The 24,993-nt window shown below is 45.2% G+C and overlaps 1 protein-coding gene across 1 annotated transcript; it reads right to left on the reverse strand.

Moving 5' to 3' along the window:
* Positions 1-4,383: 4,383 nt before the first annotated feature.
* Positions 4,384-24,238, reverse strand: LOC307180620 (nuclear RNA export factor 2-like). Its single transcript, XM_079910992.1, is given in 23 exon segments — positions 4,384-4,571; positions 4,707-4,767; positions 9,338-9,520; positions 10,062-10,134; positions 10,914-10,956; positions 11,052-11,167; positions 11,212-11,219; positions 11,276-11,341; positions 11,448-11,555; positions 11,698-11,753; positions 11,837-11,905; positions 12,288-12,324; positions 14,123-14,232; positions 14,418-14,629; positions 14,776-14,845; positions 14,984-15,065; positions 15,067-15,272; positions 15,407-15,511; positions 15,629-15,712; positions 16,323-16,476; positions 16,710-16,893; positions 23,075-23,172; positions 24,112-24,238. Coding segments are annotated over 22 exon segments (2,142 nt in total). The 5' UTR covers positions 23,145-23,172; positions 24,112-24,238; the 3' UTR covers positions 4,384-4,526.
* Between the last annotated feature and the right edge of the window lie 755 nt (positions 24,239-24,993).

Below are 24,993 nucleotides of genomic sequence, written 5' to 3' on the forward strand. Positions count from 1 at the left end.
GTATGATTTTTTCTTTCATTCTATTAACGTGATGAATCACATTTATTGATTTGTATATATTGAATCATGCTTGTATCTCAGGGATAAATCACACTTGATCATGATGACTGATCCTTTATTTTTTTATTTTATTTATTTATTTTTTAAATAAATTTATTTATTTTGGGCTGCGTTGTGTCTTTGTTATGGTGCGCGGGCTTCTCATTGTTGTGACTTCTCTTGTTGTGGAGCACAGGCTCTAGGCACGTGGGCTTCCGTAGTTGTGGCTCATGGGCTTAGTTGCTCTGCGGCATGTGGGATCTTCCCAGACCAAGGCTCGAACATGTCCCCTGCATTGGCAGGCAGATTCTTAACCACTGTGCCACCAGGGAAGCCCCTGATCCTTTATTTTTATTTGAATGTTTCATTGACGTATAGTTGACTTACAATATTATATTACTTTCAGGTGTAAAACACATTCAATATTTTTATAGATTACACACCATACAAAATTATTATAAAATATTGACTATATTCTCTGTGCTGTACATTACATCCCTGTAACTTATTTATTTTATAATTGGTAGCTTGTACCTTTTAAACCCCTTCACCCACTTTGCCTCCCCCCACCCCTCTCCCCTCTGGCAACCATCTGTTTGTTCTTCATATCTGTGAGTCTGCTTCTGTTTTATATTTATTCATTTCTTCTATTTTTTAAATTCCACATATAAGTGAAAACATACAGTATTTGTCTTTCTCCTTCTGACTTATTTCACTAGGCATAATACCCTCTACATTCATCCATGTTGTCACAGATGGCAATATTTCATTCTTTTTTATTGCTGAGTAATATTCTATAGTGTATACACACCCACACCCACCCACACACACACACACACACACACACACACACACACACACACACCACATTGTTTTTATCCATTCGTCTGTCGATGGGCACTTAGGTTGCTCTCATATCTTGGCTATTGTAAAATAATGCTGCTATGAACATTGAGGTGCATATATCTTTTTGAATTAGTGTGTTTTCATTTTCTTTGGATAAATGCCCAGTAGTGGAATTGCTGGATCATGTGGAAGTTCTATTTTTAATATTTTTAGGTACCTCCATACTTTTTCCCATAGTGGCTGCACTAATTTGCATCCCCACTAACAGTGAATGAGGGCTCTCTTTTCTCCACATCTTCACCAACAGGCACGTGAAAAGATGCTCAACATCACTAGTCATCAGGGAAATGCAAATCCAAACCACAATGAGATATGTCACAGAATAGTCAGAATGACTATTGTTAAAAAGACAAGAATGATCCTTTAAGTATGTTGCTGAATTCAGTTTGTTAGTGTTTTGTTGAGAGTTTTTGCAACTATATTCATCAGAGATATTGGCCTGTAGTTTTCTTTTTTTGTAGTGTCCTTTTCTGGTTTGGGTATCGGGTAATAATGTTGGCTTCATAAAATGGTTTCGGAATGTTCCCTCCTCTTCAATTGTTTGGAAGAGTTTGAGAAGGATTGGCATTAATTCTTTAAATGTTTGGTGAAATGTACCAGTGAAGCCATCTAGTCCTGGGCTTTTCTTCATTGGGAGATTTTTTTTTTTTTTTTTTTTGCCGTATGCGGGCCTCACTGTTGTGGCCTCTCCCGTTGCGGAGCACAGGCTCTGGACGTGCAGGCTCAGCGGCCATGGCTCACGGGCCCAGCAGCTCCGCGGCACGTGGGATCCTCCCGGACCGGGGCACGAATCCACGTCCCCTGCATCGGCAGGCGGACTCTCAACCACTGCGCCACCAGGGAAGCCCTGGGAGATTTTTTTATTACTAATTCAATCTCCTTACTAGTAATTAGTCTGTTCAGATTTTCTATTTCTTCTTGATTCAATCTTGGTAGGTTGTTTCTAAGAATTTTCCCATTTCTTGTAGGTTGTTCAATTTGTTGGCATCTAGTTGTTCATTTTTTAAAAAGGAATTGGCTCATGCAACTGTGGAACCTGGCCAGTCCAAAATCTGCAGGGTAGGCTGGCAGGCTGGAGACCTAGGGAAGAGCTGCAGTTAAGAGTCTGAAGGCAGTCTGCTGGCAAAATTCCCTCTCCCTCTGGGGAGGTCAGTCATTTTTCTATTCAAGCCTTCAACCAATTGGATGAGACCCACCTATATTATAGAGAGTCATTTACTTTACTCAGAGTCTACTGATTTAAATATTAATCTCATCCCCAAAATGCCTTCACAGAAATATCCATAATAGTGTTTGACCAAATATCTGGGTACCACAGTCTAGACAATTTGACACATAAAATTAACCATCACACCTGGGATCCTGTTACAGCTGCAGAATTTCAGGCCCTGCCACAGACACTCACCATCCTCAACCCCTAGGAAGTGCGCCCTCCTACCAGTACTTCATCACCTTTCTTTGATGCATGTTAGGGTGCTAAGAACAGCTGAACACCAATTCTTCCTTCTTTATATTATTTTGGTGTGGGTGAGGTACAATGTCTAATCTTGCATGATATGGGTCTGAGGTTTCTTCCCTTCAATATGGCCACTGAGGGAATGAAGTGTTCACATCCAAACACTGGCTTTCTCCAGCACAGGGGTTACAGGGTGGTAGGATCATAAGGAGTAGTGCCTGGAGGGAAATCCTGTGATCATTCAGGGAATGATACCATTAAAACTTTATGATCAGGTAAATAGGATAAATGGAATACATATTTTGGAATATAAGCAGTAGTATGGCTGGGGGTGGGGGGTACAAGCAGGGATCCCAGGGGTAAGGGCATCAGTTCAGACAAAAGTTCTGGGACAAAGTGTTGGGAGTGGAAAGTACCACACAGGAGCCAGAGCAATTCTGAGGGAAGGCACACAAGTTAGTTGGAGATTAAAAAGAGAGACAGAGACAGAGAGAGAGTCAGGCTGCAGGGTTAGCATTTGCCTAGGATCATGAGAGCAAGGGAATTGAAAGCAAGGAATTGGCAGGAGAACAAGTGAATGGAAGACAAAGGCAGCATCTGAGCTGGCTAGGGAAGGAGGTGAAGGATGTGGAAGCCTGATGATGTAGAGAGAGGAAGTAGAGGGGCCATGTGATGAGTTCCATTTTCCCTGCCCACGAGGGAACTCAAACAGCTTGGAGAGCCTGAATTGAGCCAGACAATGCAATTGTTGGTTTACATCTGAGTCTACCTCTATTCTTCACAGTGCAGCTGAGAAGTATACACTGTGATCTCTGTTCAGTTCTTTAGGTGAGAATGCCAAGATTGTCTCTGATCATTGAGGCACTACATGGAATAACATGGAATTATTCCTTATGTAATGGCAATCATCTCCTTAGTTCATATTTTTAAAGACATTCACAAGCCAATATATGGATCCTTCATGTAAATGACATAAAGAACTGAAAAGTGGCAAGTGATAGGAAATAACTTATTCAAGACCCAAAAATGGAGGCATAATTTGTAAACTGGTGGTACCTCACCTGTGTGTTCAATTATACGATTGTAACTTGAAATTTGGTACTGCTATTATTTTAATTTCAAAAATTATGCCCACTTGTTGTCTAAAGTGCAAAAATTACAGAAGTACAGAAAATAAGTTGTGCAAGTGTCCCTTTCAACTCTTGCCTGCAATTCTCTACTGCTAATTGCATTTATGAGAAAGGTCACACAGACCTGACCATAATGTGAGATTCCATGTTATTGTTGTTTGTTTGGAAGTGAAATTAAATGGCTCAAGCACATGAGAAATGCATGGGCAGACAGGCTGACTCTCCCCTACTCTAAGGTGCTGAAGTGAGATCCCTCCCACAGTGCACCTTCAGAAAGGGAGAGGGGGCAGTACAGTGGATGGATGAGAATCCTTATGGAAGCATGGTGAGAGGTGTGAAAAGGCCTGTTTCTCATTCACCTGTATGCAAATCTTGAAATTGTTCACGGTATGGTCTTTGGAGATGATTATGGACAAGAAGTAAAACATGTTCATCCTCATCTTCCTCCTTCCTTACAAAGCCCTCCACTAGCCAGTCGGCATCCCTTGCAAAGTCTCTGTTGTTCCGGGTCATATGCCTGTTTCTGAGAGTGTCTAGGTAGAGCATTTGACTGAGTCACTCTGCCTCCAAAAACCAATCCCTGGAAGCATATCACGTCCCCTCTCATCAGAATTTATTGACAAACTACCTATGGAGTCAAGCCTGATATATCTGCTAGGGATTGCCAGGGTCAATGGGGGTCGGGCAGGAAGGCAACCAAGGCCTTTCAGGCCTGGACTCACTGGCTCATGATTGGGGCAGGGAACAGCAATGCAGAACACACAACATACAACATGCAACATCACTCTTTATTATGAAAACAAACAGCAATTGTGAGTGTGGAAAATACAGAAACAACTGACCCTTCAGTTGGCTATGTTACCTGGCCTACAAGGTAACTCTGGATTCTTTGTCGGCCAGGCCTCCAACCCTGTTCATGGGCATGGCCTGAGGCTGGAGAAAAGAGAAACAATGATGATATGGATGAAGACAAAGACGGCATCCAAGCACTCCTTTTAGGGGATTTCTTTGAAGGCCTCTTCTGGGATCTTGCACTTGGTCTGGAGAGAAGGAGTCATGATGTCAGAAGAGCCAGCTCCCCAAGTTCCATTCTTAGGCCACCGGCCTCCACCTTCTTGGCCTCCCTGAAGGCCCAGAAACATTCATCTTTAACCCACTTGATTCCCAGACCTCACCTTGAGCATACTTAAGACCTGACCAGCTCTGGTGTAGTTCCATTCGTTGTCCTGAAGGTACCTGCAGTGGGAGAACGACAGGTGATCTCCATTAGTACCACAGTAGAGTCACGCTGACCATGCAATGACACCGCTAAATCTATGCCACTTTCTTGCTGAGACACATGTACCAGTATGAACACTATGTGTAATGACGAAGAAAGACCCAGTGAAAAGCAAACCATCTATCACTAGCATTCATGCCCACTAGAATTCAAAACACAAAAGTAGAGCTGTGCAAAAGAACAAGGGAACTTAATATACACTGATCAAGGAAGATGTTCAAGAAAATAACAAGTGAAAAATTTTTTTGCTTTTGTTTTTGTTTTGTTTTCCCTTCCCCCTCCCCGTGTCCTCAAGTCCATTCTATGTCTGCATCTTTATTCCTGTCCTACCCTTAGGTTCGTCAGAATCTTTCTTTTTCTTTTAGATTCCATACTAGTCTTTTTTTTTAACATCTTTATTGGAATATAATTGTTTACAATGGTGTGTTAGTTTCTGCTTTCTAACAAAGTGAATCAGTTATACCTATACATATATCCCCATATCTCTTCCCTCTTGCGTCTCCCTCCCTCCCACCCTCCCTATCCCACCCCTCTGGGTGGTCACAAAGCACCGAGCTGATTTCCCTGTGCTATGCGGCTGCTTCCCACTAGCTATCGATTTTACATTTGGTAGTGTATATATGTCCATGCCACTCTCTCACTTTGTCACAGCTCACTCTTCCCCTTCCCCATATCCTCAAGTCCGTCCTCCAGTAAGTCTGTGTCTTTATTCCTGTCTTACCCCTAGGTTCTTCATGACCTTTTTTTTTTTTAGATTCCATATATATGTGTTAGCATACGGTATTTATTTTTCTCCTTCTGACTTACTTCACTCTGTATGACAGACTCTAGGTCCATCCACCTCACTACGAATAACTCAATTTTGTTTCTTTTTATGGCTGAGTAATATTACATTGTATATAAGTGCCACATCTTCTTTATCCATTCATCCGATGATGGGCACTTAGGTTGTTTCCATCTCTGGGCTATTGTAAATAGAGCTGCAATGAACATTGTGGTACATGACTCTTTTTGAATTATGGTTTTCTCAGGGTATATGCCCAGTACTGGGATTGCTGGGTCATATGGTAGTTCTATTTGTAGTTTTTTAAGGAACTTCCATACTGTTCTCCATAGTGACTGTATCAATTTACATTCCCACCAACAGTGCAAGAGGGTTCCCTTTTCTCCACACCCTCTCCAGCATTTATTGTCTGTAGATTTTTTGATGATAGCCGTTAAGTGAAACATTTTTAAGTACAAATTTCCAGCCATCTTTTTTTGAGATATAATGTACACACTATTTTAAAGAATACAAGTCAGTGCTTTTTAGGATATCCACAAGATTGTACAACTATCTAATTCCAAAATAGTTTTATCACCTTGAAAAGAAACTCCTTAACCATTAGTGATCACTCCCTATTCCTCCCCTTCCCCCAGAACCTGGCAACCACTAATCTGCTTTTGGTCCCTGTGGATTTGCCGATTCTGGACATTTCACACTATATTCAACTTTTGTGACTGGCTTTTCACTTAGCATAATGTTTTCAAGGTTGATCATGTTATGACATATATCAGAACTGTACATTTTTATGAGTGAATAATATTTTACTATATGGATGTACCAGATTTATTCATCCATGTGTCAGCTAAAGGACATTTGGGTTGTTTCCACTTTTCGGCTATTATCAATAATGCTGCTATGAACGTTCCTGAACAAGTTTTAGAGTGAACGTATGTTCTCATTTCTCCTGGTAGATACTTGGGAGTAGGATTACTGGGTCATTTGGTAAATCCGTGTTTAACATTTTGAGGAACTGCCAAATTTTTTTCCCAAAGTGAGTGCTCCACTGAACCTTGATACCTGTAATATATGAGAGTTCTAATTTCTCCACATCCTCACCTACGCTTATCTTTTGTTTCATTGATTAAAGCCATCTTAGCGTATGTGAAGTGGTTGTTCTGATTTGTATTTTCCTAATGATTAATGATGTTGAGCACGTTTTCATGTGCTTGTTGGTCACTTGTATACAATCTTTAGAGAAATATCTATTCAAATCCTTTCTCCATTTTTAAATGGGATATTTATCTTTTGATTGTTGAGTTGTGAAATCCTTCAATATTCTAGATAGTAGATCTTATCAGATACGAGATTTGCAAATATTTTCTCCCATTTTGTGGGTTGTATTTTCACTTTCTTGATAGTGTCCTTTAATGTACAGAAGTTTTTACTTTTTTTTTTTTTTTTTTTTTTTTTGCGGTACGCGGGCCTCTCACTGTTGTGGCCTCTCCTGTTGCGGAGCACAGCCTCCGGACATGCAGGCCCAGCAGCCATGGCTCATGGGCTCAGCCGCTCTGCAGCATGTGGGATCTTCCCAGACCGGGGCACAAACCTGTGTCCCCTGCATCGGCAGGTGGACTCTTAACTGCTGCGCCACCAGGGAAGCCCAGAAGTTTTTACTTTTGATGAAGAGCAATTTACTTGTTTCTTTGGTTGCTTGTGCTTTTGGTGTCATATACAAGAAACCGTTGCCTAATTCAAGGTCATGAAGATATACACCTCTGTTTTCATCTAAGTGTTTTTTTATATTTTATTGGAGTTAATTTACTTACAATGTTGTGTTAGTTTCAGTTATACAACAAAGTGAATCAGTTATATATAACTCCATTCTTTTTCAGATTCTTTTCCCATATAGGTTATTACAGAATATTGAGTAGAGTTCTTTGTGCTATACAGTAGGTCCTTATTAGTTATCTATTTTATATATAGTAGTGTGTATATGTTAATCCCAATCTCCTAATTTATCACTTCCCCCCCACATTTCCCCTTTGGTAACCATAAGGTTTCATTTCGAGAACTGTGAGTCTGTTTCTGATTTGTAAATAAGTTCATTGGTATTGTTTTTATTATATTCCACATATAAGTGATATATGATATTTGTCTGTCTTACTTCACTTACCCAATCAAAAAATGGGCAGAAGATCTAAATAGACATTTCTCCAAAGAAGACATACAGATGGCCAAAAAGCACATGAAAAGATGCTCAACATAACTAATTATTAGAGAAATGCAAATCAAAACTACAATGAGGTGTCACCACACACGGGTCAGAATGGCCATCATCAAAAAATCTACAAACAATAAATGCTGGAGAGGGTGTGGAGAAAAGGGAACCCTCCTACACTGTTGGTGGGAATGTAAATTGATACAGCCACTATGGAGAACAGTACAGAGGTTCCTTAAAAAAACTAAAAATGGAGGTACTGTATGATCCAGCAATCCCACTCCTGAGCATATATCCAGAGAAAACCATAATTCGAAAAGATACATGCAGCCCAATGTTCATTTTAGCACTATGTACAATAGCCAAGACATGGAAGCAACCTAAATGTCCATCAACAGAGGAATGGATAAAGAAAGTGTGGTACATATACACAATGGAATATTACTCAGCCATTAAAAAGAATGAAATAATGCCAGCTGCAGCAACATGGATGGACCTAGAGGTTATCATACTAAGTGAAAAAAGTCAGTAAGGGTTTTTACAGTTGTAGACTCTACATTAGGCCTTTGATCCATTTTGAGTCAATATTTGTATACGGTGTGTGATAGGGGTCAAAATTATTTTTTTTTTGCATGTTAATACCCATGTGTCCCAGAACCACCTGTTTAAAAGACTATTTTTTTCTCCATTAATTATTTTGGCACCTATTGAAAATTAATTGGCTACAAGTGTCAGGGTTTCATTCTTGACTCTCAGTTCTATTGCATTCACCAATCAAAAGTCAGTGTCATACAGTGTTGATTATAGTACCTTTGTAGTAAGTTTTGAAATTGTGAAGATCAGGACTTGTGAGTTTTCAACTTTATTCCCTTTCAATATTGCTTTGACTACTCTGAGTCTATTGCATTTCCATGTGAATTGTAGAATCACCTTATCAATTTCTGGAAAGGAGCCAACAGTGACTTTGATAGATATGGTGTAGACTCTGTAGACCACTTTGAATAGTATTACCATCTTAACAATATTAAGTCTTCCAGTCTACAAACACAGAATGTCCTTCCATTTTTTTGAGATTTTGTTTAAGTTATTCCAACAATGTTTTGAAGATTTTAAAGTATAAGTTTCTCACTTCTTTAGTTACATTTCTTTCTAAGTATTTATTCTTTTTGGTTCTACGATAAACCAAATTGTTTTCTTAATTTCAATTTAGGATTTTTCATTGTAAGTGCATAGAAATACAAATGATTTTTGTGTATTGATCTTATATCCTGAGATTCTGCTGAACTTGTTTATGTATTCTTACAGTATCTTAGCAAATTTCTTAGGATTTTCCATATAAAAGATCATGTCATCTGAGCATAATATTATTTTTAAAATGCTTCACATATATCATCATAAAATTAGGATACGTTTTTCATGAGCTTCCTTTTTTTCTGGAAGCAAAATACCCAAATACTTATTTTTCCAAATTGTCTGTGTGTTCCCTTTTTAATTCCCTCATTCTCCCAGCTCTCTCTTATCCTCATGCACACAAAATACTCACTTCTGAGACCACTGGAGGTTCATCCCAGACTGAGTGGAGAAAGCTTGTACCATTTGCTGCTGCTCCCAGTAGAAACTGGGCATGGAGCTGGTGGAGGGTGTGGGTACTGGGATGGAGAATGTGCTCTTGCTCTTTTTAGGGCTGACATCCCATACAAACAGCTCGTCATTCATGATGAAAAGACTGAAGGAAAAATGGTCACTCAGATAACTGGACAGGTGAACACCACCACACCCCTAACAACAATCTTGCTCCCACTGGCACTCAGCAACCAGATTCCTTCCACGTCCCTCCTGTGTCTGTCTCCTCGGTTCCTTGACTGGTACCTCTGCCCCTCCCCACAAAGCCCACCTTTGGAGAGACTGTCTTCTACCTTCACTTGATTTATAGGTTTATCCCCAACCCACGGGCAATTTTGTATTTACACTTTACCACACCCCAAGGGGTGGACAGTCTGATCCCCATTCTTGGAAGGAGACACTGAGTCACAGAGAGGTCATGCAACTTGACCAAGGTCACAGAGCGAGTGAGTGTTAGGTCAAGGAGATAATGCATAGGCCGATTCCAGAGCCCATGCTCTTCTTAACCACTAGGCTACACTGCTCTTGGGATCCCCCTGCTGGCTTTCCACAATACCGAGTAAACCTAAGATCTGCACCACCACATTCCCACACCCCCGAGCCCAGGCTGGGATGGACATTCCCACCCACAACAGGGCTCTCACCTGGAATAGCTGGCAGGGGTAGTGGTGAAGGTCCGGGTGAAGGCACGCAAACAGCCCTGAGAACTTCCTTCCACTTCAACAGCAAACAAACAACAGTACCCCTTACAGCTGCACGTGCTGTACACGCTCACACAGCGGTCCCCAGTCAGGGTGTGACTGGACACTCATGCTGAGAGGGCAGTTGTTCATGGGGGCCAGGGTGTTGGGAATGGGGAGGGCAACTATAGGAGCTGTCTGCGCCCAGTGACAGGGCCCCTGACGACCACCACACAAGTTCACGGGGTGCATTTTTCACAGCCGCCCAAGAGGTGGATACTACTACCCCATTGTGCAAATGCGGAAACTGCGAGGTTAGTTAATGACCCAAGTTCTCAGAGTAAGTATTTGGGTTGAGAGCCACCAAACTCCACAGCCTGTGTGCCCAACACCCCGGGTGTGGAGGGCAGACAGGCACGGACAGAGCTCAGACTTGGGTGTTCTGTGGGAAGACTGAGGGTTGGAGAACACAGAGAGGAAGGGGAGGGAGGGGAGGGGAGGGGAGGGAATAGAGGGGAGGGGAGGGGAGGGAGGGGGGAGGAGGGGGAGGGAAATGAAGGGATGGGAAGGGAAGGGAAGGGAGGGGAAGGGAAGAGAAAGGGAGGGAAGGGAGGGGAGGGGAAAGGAGGGGAAAGGCAGGTAAGGGAAGGGAAGGGCAAGGAAGGGAAGGGAAGGGGTCAGGGAAGAGAAGGGAAGGGAAGGGAAGGGAAGGGAAGGCGACGGAGGGGTCAGAGAAGCTGGGTGGTTAAGGGAATGAGCCTGGCCACGGGAAGGGAGCAGTGGGGAATCTGGGGAGGGGGGTCTACACACACTCACCTTCCTTGAACAGCCCGTTGACAGAGAAGCAGAGCATCGTTCCCTGAAAGGGAAGAGTTGAGGTGCCCAGACACCACATCCACCTCCCATCCACCTGCGGCTTCCTGGGCCCGCCCGAGGGAGGAAGCAGGCACTCACCGTCTGGAACCACGTGTCCACCACGAAGGAGCTGAAGGCATGCTGAGTCTTGGGCAACACACAGAGAGTGTGCACAATGACACGTTTTGTGGGCTTCAGCAGCTGGACCCGCAGGTCTGTGAGGGGAGGGGAAGCGAGTGAAGGTCAGGGGCTGCCACGCCCTGGGCCCTATGATTGACCCCTTCACCGCCCTTTCCCACCCAGTCTTCCCATCACACACTCACAGGGGTTCTTCATGTTCCTGCTTCTTCATATTCCTGCTGTCCTTGAAATACTCGCACAAGCTGCTTCTAGGAGACAAAGAGCAACAGTGGGTGGTGGGTGTTTGCAGGAGCTGGCCTGTGTCTGCTGGGGGGCCACAAGGCCCGGGAGCACAGCCTGTGCTGTCATACTCACGGGGCTGGGTCCTCGGGGTGGAAGGGAATCGTCAGGGAGAAGCAGGCCTCCTCGTGATAAGCACCCGCGAGAACCTGTCTGTCTCCATAGTCATGGATCAAGTAGTACCTAAGGAGGAGCAATGAAGACAGTCTATCTCTGTGGTCTGGACCTCAAATGGACTTGAAAACTCCCCTGAGCAGACCTGTGCTTAGGTGGCCTCACCTGTCCTAGACCTGCCCCCCTTGCTCACCTTCCCAGAGATACTTACTGCTTCAGGAATTGCAGGACTAGGCTCTTCAGCTCATCAGATCCAAAGTAGCTTCCCTGGAATCAAATGGCACTTGAGACTATGCAGTAGATAAAGCCTCCCTGCAACACCCCAAATGTTGTTTGATCCTTTTCCTCACCTTGCAGGGCTTTACTATGTAGGGAGTGTCAACGTCAACAGTCACTGGTGACGGTAACTCCTGGCCATCCTGGAGAAGGGAAGAGAAAGTCAGGAGTGGAGACCAGGGGAGTGGCCCTGGATGATCTGGGAAAAGGATGGGCCCTGGAGGGTGAGGGTCAGAGGTCAGGTGTGAAAGGGCCCTGGAAATTCCATGGGAAAGCTTACAGTGAATGTCTTCATCATGAGGTCCTGGAAGTCTCTAGTGTTATATTCAACTTGTGTGTGTGCGTGTGTGTATTTATGGGTATTTTTCCAGCAAGTATATCCATGTCATTTTCAGGAGTCCATGTCCCCCAAAATGGTTAAGGTTCTGATGCTAATATGTGATGTAGGCAAGACCCAAAGGGCTTGAGGGCAGGTGCAGAGGCCACCGACATTCGTAAGAGACAATGATTTACGTAGGCACTTACCAGGCGTAACAACTTCGGGAAACATTCTCTGATGGCCCTGTCCAAAACCAAAAATAGAGAAGAGGTGGTTGATAGTTCAAGGTTGCAATGCTTCCTTTGAGTTAAAACAATAATACCATAAACAGAGATCAGTGTGTTCTGGCCAATCCAGCAGCACCCTTTGCCCACCTCTGCTCCTGATTTTAAGGGTTTTCGGTCCACTTGCCTGTTGAGCACTGAGCATCTGTCATCTTACTGTCTGAAAGGTACTGTCTCCTCATCTCTCTCAGTACCTTCACTTTAATATTCCTCCCCTCCCTCCCTTCCTCTCCTTCGCCTGGGTAGCTCCCACCCAGACTACTCGGACTCCCTTCTCCAGTGCCACAGGGACCAGCATTTCAAACCCGTGCTGCAGGGCTTCCTTCTCCTCCCTCCCTTCCTCCCGGGCCCCACTGAATGCTGTGGGGAGAAGAGGGGATGGAGTGGGAGCCCGGGGCTCTGCTACCTCACTGGGGGTCCAGCACTCTGGCAAGACCCCGACACCCCCCGGGATGGCCCAGGATGCTGGGACAGTGAGGTGAGTGAGGTGGGGCTCAGGGAGGGAGATGGAGGGGATGAAGACAGAAAGGGAGTGAAGGTAGGAAAGGAGAGATGAGAGAGACATAGGGGCACAGAGACAAGGGAGAGAGAGAAAACAAAGGGAAGGAAAAGAAGCTCTCCAGTGGTCGGGGTCAGGGAAGAAGAGAGAAGAAAGGGGAAAAGGCACACCTGTTGCAGCTCTTCACCTGCCCCAGAATCGCCCAGACACACCAGGTAGGAATGGAAAATATGCACATGTTGGGCTGGGGGCCCACTGCATGCTGGCTGAAACTTTGTCACCTGTGTGAGCTCAGCCAGACTTGGGCACGGGAAACCGAGCAGCCATGGGGGCAGATCTTCCTCAGAAGGAGGAAAGGGTCAGGTCCCAGCTCAGTATGGGGCTGAGGATCCGTGGCCCCCTCTGATGATCACCGTCTTCTCTCCCGATGACCCCTGCACCTCTCTGAGTTGGTTCTTTATCTGAGGAATCATACCTGTCTCAGGCTGCCCAGGGCTCCTGTGAAGGACCAGGCGGGATGATGTGATGTGTGCAGGGAGGGATGGGAAGTGCCCCTGAGAGCCCTGTCCTTCTGTGTCCTCTACCACCTCTGCCCTCTGCCTTCCACCCCTGCCTCAGGAAGCCCTCTGATCACTGGCGGGGGCCCACGTCTGGCCCCTTGACTCAGGGAGCCCTGCTTTTTCCCAAGGAGGGTCCAGCTCCTGGCACTGGGCCAGAAGAATTGATGTCATGACAGCAGCCACCCATGGCCTCAGCCCTCAGCATGGCGCAGGAAAGCCCCCATGTCAACCTGGGAGAGGAGGGGGGATCCCTTTGGAGGAAGGGGAAGAGGGCCCCTCTCAGAACGGGGGAGGCAAACCCCATCTCAGCACGAAGAAGGAAGGCTTCTCTCAGCAAGAGGCCCTGGACAGGAGGATCCTTCTCAGTCCAGGGCGCCAGCATCTGGATCAAGGCTGGTCGCTCCTGGTCCTGGTGAGGAGGAGAAGTCCTGCTTCCTGGGGCACACTCTTGGGAGGCCTTGCTGGAATATAGCTGGGCGCAGAGAGCTGGAAACAGACCCCAGAGCGCCTGCAGAGGTGAGCAGGTCAGGGGAAGGAAACTCCTCACCGGTGATAGGCACAGAGAGAGCAGAAGTTGGGGCCTGTGATCCTCCCAGAAGACCAGGGCTGCCACCTTTGGCAAAGGGGCACTGTCACAGATAGTCTAGGCACCCATGGGTGAAGGTCACCAAGAAGGGTGACAGGGTGTTCACACTGACCTTACATAGGTGGACTGGTCTGGGAAGGTGTCACACAATGGGTTCCCTTGCAGCCACAGCTCTTCAAGCTTCAGCCCTTGCATCTTGCTCAACTCCCACATAGACGTCAGCTGAGAAATATGGGGCAGAAGTGGGAAAAGGAATCCCAGGGAAAGAGGGACATCTGGATCCCTGCACCCCCAGACCCCTCCCTCCCACACAGGTACCTTCATCTGCCTCCTGTCATCACTCTGATGGCCAATAACATGCCCGCCCCTACTCTCAACCCAACTTTGACCTGGCTCCCTCTTCTCACCTCATTTTTGGAGAGGTTCAGGATCTTGACCGTGGGGGCCATCTGTATAATGTCAGACAGGCCATTCAGCTGGTACAGTTTGTTGTTGCTCAAGTTCAAGGACAACAGCTTTGGGGCAACAGCTTTGGGGAAATTCTTTTCGATGACCTGCAGGGTGGCAGTCAGGCAGCTTCTTCGATTCAGAAATATATCAATATCATAGCCCACCAAGTCTTCAGGAAGGAGAGGGGAGGGAATCAGATGGCTGAGTGGGGTGTGGGGCCAGCACCAGCCCCTCCCCACGTTACCATCCCTAAGTTTCCCTCCAGGAAGACCCCTCTGCCCTCACCCACCCTAGAATTACTGCTGTCAGCCGTACCTCGGTCAAGGCGGAGCCTCTGGAGGTCAAGAGTTTGCTGGGAGACATCAAATCGTTTGCTCAAGGTCAGCTGCGGAGAGAGAGATGGAGAGAGCCGCTCTGAGGCTGTGGTGGTGGCAGGGAAATCGGGGGCGAGCGGGATGGGGGACTGGAAGAAGGAGAGGTGGGTCTGAGCATTGGCACACAACATGCCTTGCATCTGCATTACCTTTAGCTGCTCCATTTCTTCTGGCTTCAACTTATACCGCACAGAGTAGGGAACAGCGGAGGGCCTGACAAAGACAGGTATCTACAGCAAGAAGAGGTGGGGTAAGCACCAGGAACTCTAGTTCCAAAGAAGAAAACCAGGGGCTTCCCTGGTGGCGCAGTGGTTGAGAGTCCGCCTGCCGATGCAGGGGACACGGGTTCGTGCCCCGATTCGGGAGGATCCCACATGCCGCGGAGTGGCTGGGACCGTGAGCCGCGGCCGCTGCGCCTGGGCGTCTGGATCCTGTGCTCTGCGATGGGAGAGGCCACAATGGTGAGAGGCCCGCGTACCGCAAAACAAACAAACAAACAAACAAAAAAAACCCAGCCCCTGGCCTGTACTCCAGCCTCAGGGTGAGGTACACGTAACGCCCTCAACACACACCTTTCCTCTCTCCTCGTCATGTATCTTGTAGCTGACATCCATCAATGCAGAGGCAGTGCTAGCTTCCTGGACAAAGAATCGAGCCCCATTTTTCACAAAGTGGAACTACAGGGATTGAATACAACAGCAATAGAATCAGAAGCCAACAGACCCTGCTGAACCAGGTCTCTCTCTCTCCCCCTTCCCTGTGCCCACGCGTCTGGCTTCGGCATCCTCTCTTACGTCCACTGGAGTGAAGGGGACACTGCAATGGCTCTGGATTGACTTCATTAGCCATGTCTTGTCATACTTTATCCCACAAGGAATCTAAGGATGAAAAGAAGGCATGGGAGAGAGGACAGACAACAGGGAATTTAGGCTGGAGGACGAACCTTTTCCTGTTCTTTCCCGGCCTTCTACTGAGCTTGAAAGGGCTTGTAAAGAAGGGACCACTGGCATGATTTCTTATGAGTGTGCGTAATATGGATTTCCTAAGTACTCTTTCTCTCCAGTCAAACTCTCTTCCACATAATCAAGGTGTCAGAGATGATGTTCCTTTTATAAATTTGCAGGAGATCCTACCCAGCGCACACACTGCTTGCCCCTCAGACAAGGTCTCCAGAGGCTCGACCCTCTGTCTCCCACACTCAGCTTGCCAAACTGAGACCTCCAATGTGGAGTCGCTCCATATCCTTGGCAGTAGTTTCCATCTTTGCTTTGAGACAGGCTCCTCCGTTCTCCTCACGGTCAGCCTGTTCCCTTTACATTGCTTCTCTGAACCTGCCCTTAGATGAACAAGACTGTTAACTCCTGGTAATAAAAAGGACAGATTACAAACTGTCCCCAGTGAAAGAAACCAGCATCTCTACGTGAGACCAACACAGCTCCCCCTACCTTTTCTCTCCTGCACATTCCATATATTTTCCAGGATACTCACTGTGACCCTGAACCAGCTCCCTGGGGTTCCATCTTGTGTGTTCTCCCCCATTTCTCTCTCCAGAGGTTTTCTGTTTCTCCACATAGTAGTATGCATGTGGCCTTCACTGTGCCATCTCACTCCTCTCTTGTTGCCTCGGATGGTACAAGGAGAGCTGCAGGGGGGATGTGGAGAGAAGGACGGTGAGTGGCCTTAAGTGCTAAGAAAGTCTTCTGTACACCCTCGTGTCTTTGACACCAGCACTACAATTAGGATTGCTCAACCAGTATTTCACTTCTAGCATGCCTCAGATTTGCAGTGAGAGAAGAAAAACAAGTCCACGGAGCGTGAGAGAGGTGCATAGTCCCAGGGGCTGCTGTGCACAAACCCTGCTGCCTGGCCACTTACTGTCTTACTTCGGGGTCCTCCTGGACATCCCTCTTCACCACGTTTCCATCATCCTCCTTGAGCTGTGAGGGCTGAGGCTCACATCTATCGTGTTCATAATGAGGGCTCCTCTCGCCAGAATTACCTGGGAAAGAACTCCAGTCTTTCTTTCTTCCTTGAGGTGGTCTACCACCATCACTGTATTCTGAAAAGAGGAACAAAAATACAAGTTTGCAGACACATCTGTGGTCCACTTACCACATTCCATGTCTTAGGCTAACAGCATGGTAGGGCAGGCAAAGTGCCAACCTGGCCTAAGGGACCAGTCCCACAAGCCTCAGAAAGGACACTCTTCTGTCTGTCCAGAGAGGACAGCCTTATCCGACAGATGGCACTATCAGGGGAAGAATCGAGGAGGAGCAGGATGAGGAAGAGGACGACAAAGAGGGAGGAGAAAGAGGAGGCAGGAGAGGACAACTGCACTGAAACTTTTAAAACAGTGGAGCAGGACTGATAAAGAACCGAGGTGTATGCGTCCATGGGTTAGACTGGACACCAGTCATAGAGATACCAGGAAGGCCCCCGAATCTTGCCTTCTCTCAGGACTTTCCAGCAACCACACCAATACCTCTCTCATGCTTCCCAAGTCCAAGGAGCCGCCAAACCGATTCCACTAACAACCAGCAAGCTAGCTGGACTTCCTTTGCCAGTGCACTTGGAGCTTTAATGTCAGGTGGCACTGATGTAACGGCCTCCTGAACTGTCTCCCTCCCTCCAGCCTTGCCCTGAACAATACTCTGTTTGAAAGAGCCAGAGTGAGCTCTCTATTGGGCCAGCCTGAAATGCCTTTCAGCTCAGCAGGCAACTCTTCCTAATTTCAGCCCTTCTATAACAAGGGTGTGAATGATAACCTGGAATGATGTGTCAACCAGCATTTGCAAGTGTTTAGGGATTCTTCTTTTTGCTTTCCATTACTGTTTTCTAATTTGATTCCATCATGGCCAGGAAACACACTCTGGGAGATTTCAAGTCTTCCTTTTTTATTTTTTTAAATAATTTTATTTCTTTATTTATGGCAGTGTTGGGTCTTCTTTGCTGCACACGGGCTTTCTCTACTTGAGGCGAGCGGGGGCTACTCTTCGATGTGGTGCACGGGCTTCCCGTTTCGGCGGCTTCTCGTCGCGGAGCTTGGGCTCTAGGCACGCGGGATTCAGTAGCTGTGGCACGCGGGCTCAGTAGTTGTGGCTCGAGGGCTCTAGAGCGCAGCTCAGTAGTTCAAGCGCACGGGCTTAGCTGCTCTGCGGCATGTCGGATCTTCCTGACCGGGACTCAAACCTGCGTCCCCTGCACTGGAAGGCGGATTCTTAACCACTGCGCCACCAGGGAAGTCCCTCAATTCTTTCTGAATTTACTGACGCTTGTCTGATGGTCGAGGAGATGGTCTAACTTGGTGAATGTTACAGAGACCCTCGGGGAAAAAAACTGTATTCTGCTGTTGTTGCGCAGACTGTTCTATTTATGTCATGCAGATCTCATTAGTTTACTGTGTTAATCAGGTCTCCTATATCCTTGCTGATTTTCTCTCTAGTAATTCTGTCACTTGCTAAGGGGGAGGTGGGTGTGGAAAGCTCCCACTATAAATATAGACCTGTCTCTTTCTCCTTTCGGCTCCACCAGTTTTTCCTTCATGTACTTTGAGGCTCCATTGTTTGGTGCGTACATATTTAGGATCTTTATGTCTCCCTGGTGTACTGATCCTTTCACCATTCTGTAAGGCCTCTCTTTGGCTCTTGTTCATTTTCTTTACTCTGACATCTACTGTACTGGATACTGAAGCTACAGGCATGCTTAGAAAGTGTCCTGGGTATACCTCACCTTGTATTCACTCCTAGCAGTTGTGTTGCTGTTCACCCCTCCACCCACAAATTCTCCCCTCCAGCATATCTAATTCACCATGTCAAAAGATTTGGAAGTTTTTCCGCACCTGCAGAAATAAGATCGTGTCAATTCTCTCTCCCATGGGTGGATTCACTAAGGGTATTTTATTTTTAATGCATTCCACTGAAACAGTGAACCAGCAGATAATCATACTAGTGGCTTGTGGGGAGGGAGGATTATGGTAATTACACTGTTAGAAACCAGCTTCCGTTGGGTTGTAATACTTAAGGTTCTCTAGGTTTGTGTGCTGTGCCTTTTGTACATTAACTATTCCATGTTGTCTCAGGGCACGCTTATGAGTAAAGATCCGCCCACTGCTGATCACTCCACGATGGAGTGATTATGACCAGGCCTCAGATGAACTCCTCTGGGGAGCCCTTGCTTTCCCTGTGTGGCCCGCTGTCAGGACAATCCTGCTACTCACAACCTTGGGACTTTCCCTGTGTGGCACTGGAAGTGAAAGGAAACACAGATAGGGCATTTGACCCACAAATGCCACTTGCTCAGTCCCCAAACCTCGGAGGGGGCCTGGCGTGCTCTCTTTCTCCCACACTCCACATCCAACTGGTCAGGAGATTCTCTCGGCCCCTCTCTCAAATAATGTCCAGAAGCCAGCCACTTCTCACCACCTTCATTACCACCACCCTGGCCAAGATACCAACAGCTACCTCCTGGACTGTACTGCTGTCCAGCTGGCCCCTCTGCTTTCATCCTGGCTCCCTTACCTGTCTCTTTTCAACCCAGCAGCAGAGCGCAAGTCAAATCATTTCACTCCTCTGCTCCACACCACATAACGATGGTTTGAAGCCCACCAACATGTTCAAAAGCCAGGAGTTCATAATGACACTCATCAACAATAACAACAACAAAGAGGAACCTTACTGGTGACCTTTGGAGAATGCCGGGCAACCAACTCGTTTTCAGGAAAATCCAGCAATGAAAGGGAAAAATTCACATTTTAAAGGGAGCAGTAAGGGCATGTGGTCTACGTACGGTGTATAGGAAGAGTCAGAGTCATTTGCAAGAACCCAAATTCCTTCCGAAATAACGTTGCCGAGGGGAAAGCGTAAAAGGGAGCTATATGACAGCTACCGCAGTCCCCCGGCTGACCAACTACGTCGGGTGCCTGAACAGGGCTAGAGACCTCCCTCATCAAGGTGATTCAGACACAAGCAATCTCAGACATCGACTTGTCAAGTATTTGATAGAATAATCCAGTGAAGCTCTGTCACTTACTGCGTATGTGATTTTAGGCGAGTATTTTACCTCTCTGAGTCTCAATTCCATCGTGCGGTAGTGCTGTTTGCCATGTGTTTCCATTTGTCCCTGTTCCGGCGACCTGGAAGAGCTGTACTTCTTGACCTCCTTTGTTTGGACAGGGCTGTGTATGTGACTGGTTCTGGCTAATGGGTTGTGAGTGACATGTGCTATTTCTGGGCCAGAACATATGCTTGTTGGATTGAGACCTTGCAGGGTCCTCTTCCCCTCAGGCACAGAGACTGACAACTTTTTAGATGATGGCTGCTCTGTCAGTTTGGGTCTCCAAGTCATTCCAGTAAGAATGGCTCAGACCCCCAAAGTCCACCATCCTGTGAGGGGTATGCACCCGCCATGGACATGTAGTCGAAGTGAGGAATAATCCCCTGAGATGCAGGGACTGTCTATTACCACAGCATAATCTAGCCTATCTTGATTCTTGTATCTTATCTGTAAATTAAAATAACATCCTCTCAGGATTTTTCTGAGGATTAAATGAGAAAACTGGTATGACAAGGTTGCCACAGTGCTTGACATATAACAGGAACGCAAAAAATGGCAGCTATAATGATTAAATAATTATAACAAACTAGTTTTGAAAAAGTGTGGAAAATTGGTATAAAATGAGAGCTATTTCATCCACTCATCCTTACGAGTAAGTTGTATCATATTTTCAAGAGTGGGGCATTTTCAACATCATCCTCAATGGTGAAAAACTGAAAGCATTTCCACTAAGATCAGGAACAAAACAAGGTTGCCCACTCTCACCACTCTTATTCAACATAGTTTTGGAAGTTTTAGCGACAGCAATCAGAGAAGAAAAGGAAATAAAAGGAGTCCAAATCGGAAAAGAAGAAGTAAAGCTGTCACTGTTTGCAGATGACATGACACTATACATAGAGAATTCTAAAGATGCTACCAGAAAACTACTAGAACTAATCAATGAATCTGGTAAAGCAGCCAGAAACAAAATTAATGCACAGAAATCTCTGGCATTCCTATATACTAATGATGAAAAATCTGAAAGTGAAATCAAGAAAACACTCCCATTTACCATTGCAACAAAAAGAATAAAATATCTAGAAATAAACCTACCTAAGGAGACAAAAGACCTATATGCAGAAAATTATAAGGCACTGATGAAAGAAATTAAAGATGATACAAATAGATGGAGAGATATACCATGTTCTTGGATTGGAAGAATCAACATTGTGAAAATGACTTTACTACCCAAAGCAATCTACAGATTCAATGCAATCCCTATCAAACAACCACTGGCATTTTTCACAGAACTAGAACAAAAAAGCGGAGCTGGAGGAATCAGGCTCCCTGACTTCAGACTATACTACAAAGCTAGAATAATCAAGACAGTATGGTACTGGCACAAAAACAGATATATAGATCAATGGAACAGGATAGAAAGCCCAGAGATAAAGCCACGCACATATGGACACCTTATCTTTGATAAAGGTGGCAGGAATATACAGTGGAGAAAGGACAGCCTCTTCAATAAGTGGTTCTGGGAAAACTGGAGAGGTACATGTAAAAGTATGAGATTAGATCACTCCCTAACACCATACACAAAAATAAGCTAAAAATGGATTAAAGACTAAATGTAAGGCCAGAAACTATCAAACTCTTAGAGGAAAACATAGGCAGAATATTCTATGACATAAATCACAGCAAGATCCTTTTTGACCCACCTCCTAGAGAAATGGAAGTAAAAACAGAAATAAACAAATGGGACCTAATGAAACTTCAAAGCTTTTCCACAGCAAAGGAAACCATAAACAAGACCAAAAGACAACCCTCAGAAGGAAACAACCTAAGTACCCATCATCGGATGAATGGATAAAGAAGATGTGGCACATATATACAGTGGAATATTACTCAGCCATAAAAAGAAACAAAACTGAGCTATTTGTAATGAGGTGGATAGACCTAGAGTCTGTCATACATAGTGAAGTAAGTCAGAAATAAAAAGACAAACACCGTATGCTAACACATATATATGGAATTAAAAAAAATGTCATGAAGAACCTAGGGGTAAGGCAGGAATAAAGACACAGACCTACTGGAGAACAGACTTGAGGATATGGGGACGGGGAAAGGTGAGCTGTGACGGGGCGAGAGAGAGTCATGGACATATATACACTAATAAACGTAAGGTAGATAGGTAGTGGGAAGCAGCCGCATGGCACAGGGATATCGGCTCAGTGCTTTGTGACTGCCTGGAGGGGTAGGATAGGGAGGGTGGGAGGGAGGGAGACGCGAGAGGGAAGAGATATGGGAACATATGTATATGTATAATTGATTCACTTTGTTATAAAGCAGAAACTAACACACCGTTGTAAGCAATTATACCCCAATAAAGATGTTAAAAAAAAAAGAAAAAAGAAGAGTGGGGCATTTTATTTTATTTTTAAGACTTCCTAATGACTAGCACTTATGCACTTATTTCTTGCCGTCATGATATCAGAAACATAAATTGAGGTTATATGTAAAGAATGAAAAAGTGGAAAGATTAAGCAAAAGAGAGAATGACTAATGACATAAGATAAAATGAGTTAGCAATAAGTAGTTTCCTAATGAGAAGAACAGATTTTAATTATTAGTAAGCATACATTCTTCTTAGTAAACAAAGGTACAAGGTATTAATGCGGCAGAAGAGATTTACTTTGAACAGGCTTTCCCAAAAGGTTTTCTGAGGAACACTAGTACTTCCAGTGGTCTGTGGAAAAATGTTCCTTTCCCATATAGCTTGAGGAAACTACCTGCTACAGACTGAATGTTTATGTACCAACCTAGTCTCCAAGGTGACAGTATTTGCAGGTAGAGTCTTTGGTAGGTGATTAGGTCACGAGGGAGATGCCGTCATGAATGGGATTAGTGCCTTTATAAAAGAGGACCCAGAGAGCTCCCTTGCCCTTTCTGCCATGTGAAGATACAGCGTGAAGACAGCCCTTTATGAACCAGGAAGCAGGCTCTCACCAGACACTGAACCTACTGGTGCCTTGATTTTGGATTTCACAGACTCCAGAACCGTGAAGAATAAATTTTTGTAATTTGTAATCCACCCGGTCCATGGTGTTCTACTACAGCAGCCTGAACAAGCTAAGACACTACCCTATTCTTTGAGATTCAAGTGGCATATTATCTTAAAAATATGACAATATAGAAATCCTTTTTACCTTCATTTTTGTATGTCCCATATTTCTTCGATGGATAAAAACATTTTTGTTGTTGCTGTCTCTCAGACATAGTGTCTTGTAGAGCAAACCTGAAAGTGCTGAAATGAGAGGAAAGAAATGGCTATTATATAAGAAAAAATATATATATCACCCCTTTAACCATCTCTCAAGCAATATTTAAATCCCTCACAAATGTAAACACCATCTTTTACTTGCTGCATTTTACTCATTAAGTACCATCTACGTGATTTTTATGAAATGTATCATCTATAATTTTACTTAATATGGTTTTCTTAAATAAATTCACTGTTTTTTTTCCCACACGAAGGAAAGGGGAGAGCTTTCAAGGAATGTAACAAGGAATGGTTAGAAAGTCAGGAGGAAAATCAGAAGCCAATAGTGTCTGGCTGGACCAATTTAAGCCGTTTAGAGAGTCCAAGCAGAAAAAGATTATGGCATCCTACCCCCCACGCACTTCGAAAAGCTACTGATCCGCAAAGCAAATACAGAAAACAAATTCTGAACCTTAAGGTGCTGGCTACTTTCACACTTTTACTGAAAAAATATCAAATTAAAAAAAGTCTCTCTCCTTGCCTCTCTCTACAGAACAAATTAAGAGACAGAAATTCAGATCAGATTTGAAATCATCGATACGAACTGGCATCTAGGAGTTCTCTGGTGTCCCTAATAACAAACGTGGTTGGAGGAGCGCAGAGGACGCCATCACATGGCAGGCAGTGAATACGAATATGGAAGAGAGATAAGCAAGAGTAGGGCTTTAATGTGGGGGTTGGGAAGGAAGGGGAAAGGGAGGGGTCCACCCAGTTTCCCGAGCCTAGCTGCCGAGAGCAGCCCATGAACGCCTGCCGCCCGCTGTCCCGCCAATTCTGAGTAAACCTCTAGTACCGGCGGGCGCCCCTCCTCCCCGACTACCGCCTACCGTCTACCGCCTACCGTGGCAGAATATGAAAGCCGGTGGAAAGGTTGGCATCGGAGCCAGAGCCTCATCAAAGTTCCCCCTCAGCCAGGACAAGTACCTTAATTCTAAAGGTCTTCTTCACCTCTCGGTCTGACTCCTCAGAAGGCTAAGCCGAGCTACCGACCATTCGGCAGGCTCTCCACACGCTGAAAGGGCGCCCCCCTCGGTCGCGACCTTATGGCGTCACGTGACTGCGCGACCTACGTAACGTAACGTAACGCAACGCGCCGCTGTGGGGCCCTACCTGACTTCCAGGGGCTTGGCTGGCGGAGGCCACAGAGTAGAAGGATGCAGGTGACCTCAGGGTTCAGGAGCCCTCAATCGGGAACTGTGACCTGAGAGAACTGAGAATATAATAACATTATATAAGAAACATATGAAACATTATATTATCCTTTATATAGGATAATATAAAGCATGTGTAATATGCATAATCATATGCATAATGTGCACAGTTATATGCATAATAGGGGTACCAGAAGAAGAGGAGAGAGAAAAGGAGATAGAAAATGTATTTGAAGAAATTATGGCTGAAAACTTCCCAACCCTAAAGAAGAAAACTGATATCCAGGTACAGGAAGCACAGAGGGACCCACACAAGAAGAACCCAAATAGAGTGACACCAAGACGTAGCATAATTAAAATGGCCAAAGTGAAAGATATAGAGAACTACAAAGTCAACTGGGAAACAAGGTTTAAAATGGCAGTAAGTACATACTTATCAATAATTACTTTAAATATCAGTGGACTAAATGCTCCCATCAAAAGACAGAGTGGCTGAATGGATAAAAAAAAAAACAAACCAAGAACCTACAATATGCTGCCTATAAGAGACTCACTTCAGAGCACAAGACACAGACAGATTGAAAGTGAGCAGATGGAAGGCTCTTTCATGCAACTGGAAACAACAAGAAAGCGGGGTTAGCAATACACATATCTG

The sequence above is a fragment of the Stenella coeruleoalba genome (genome assembly GCF_951394435.1).
Source record: "Stenella coeruleoalba genome assembly, chromosome: X".
NCBI classification, from domain to species: domain Eukaryota; kingdom Metazoa; phylum Chordata; class Mammalia; order Artiodactyla; family Delphinidae; genus Stenella; species Stenella coeruleoalba.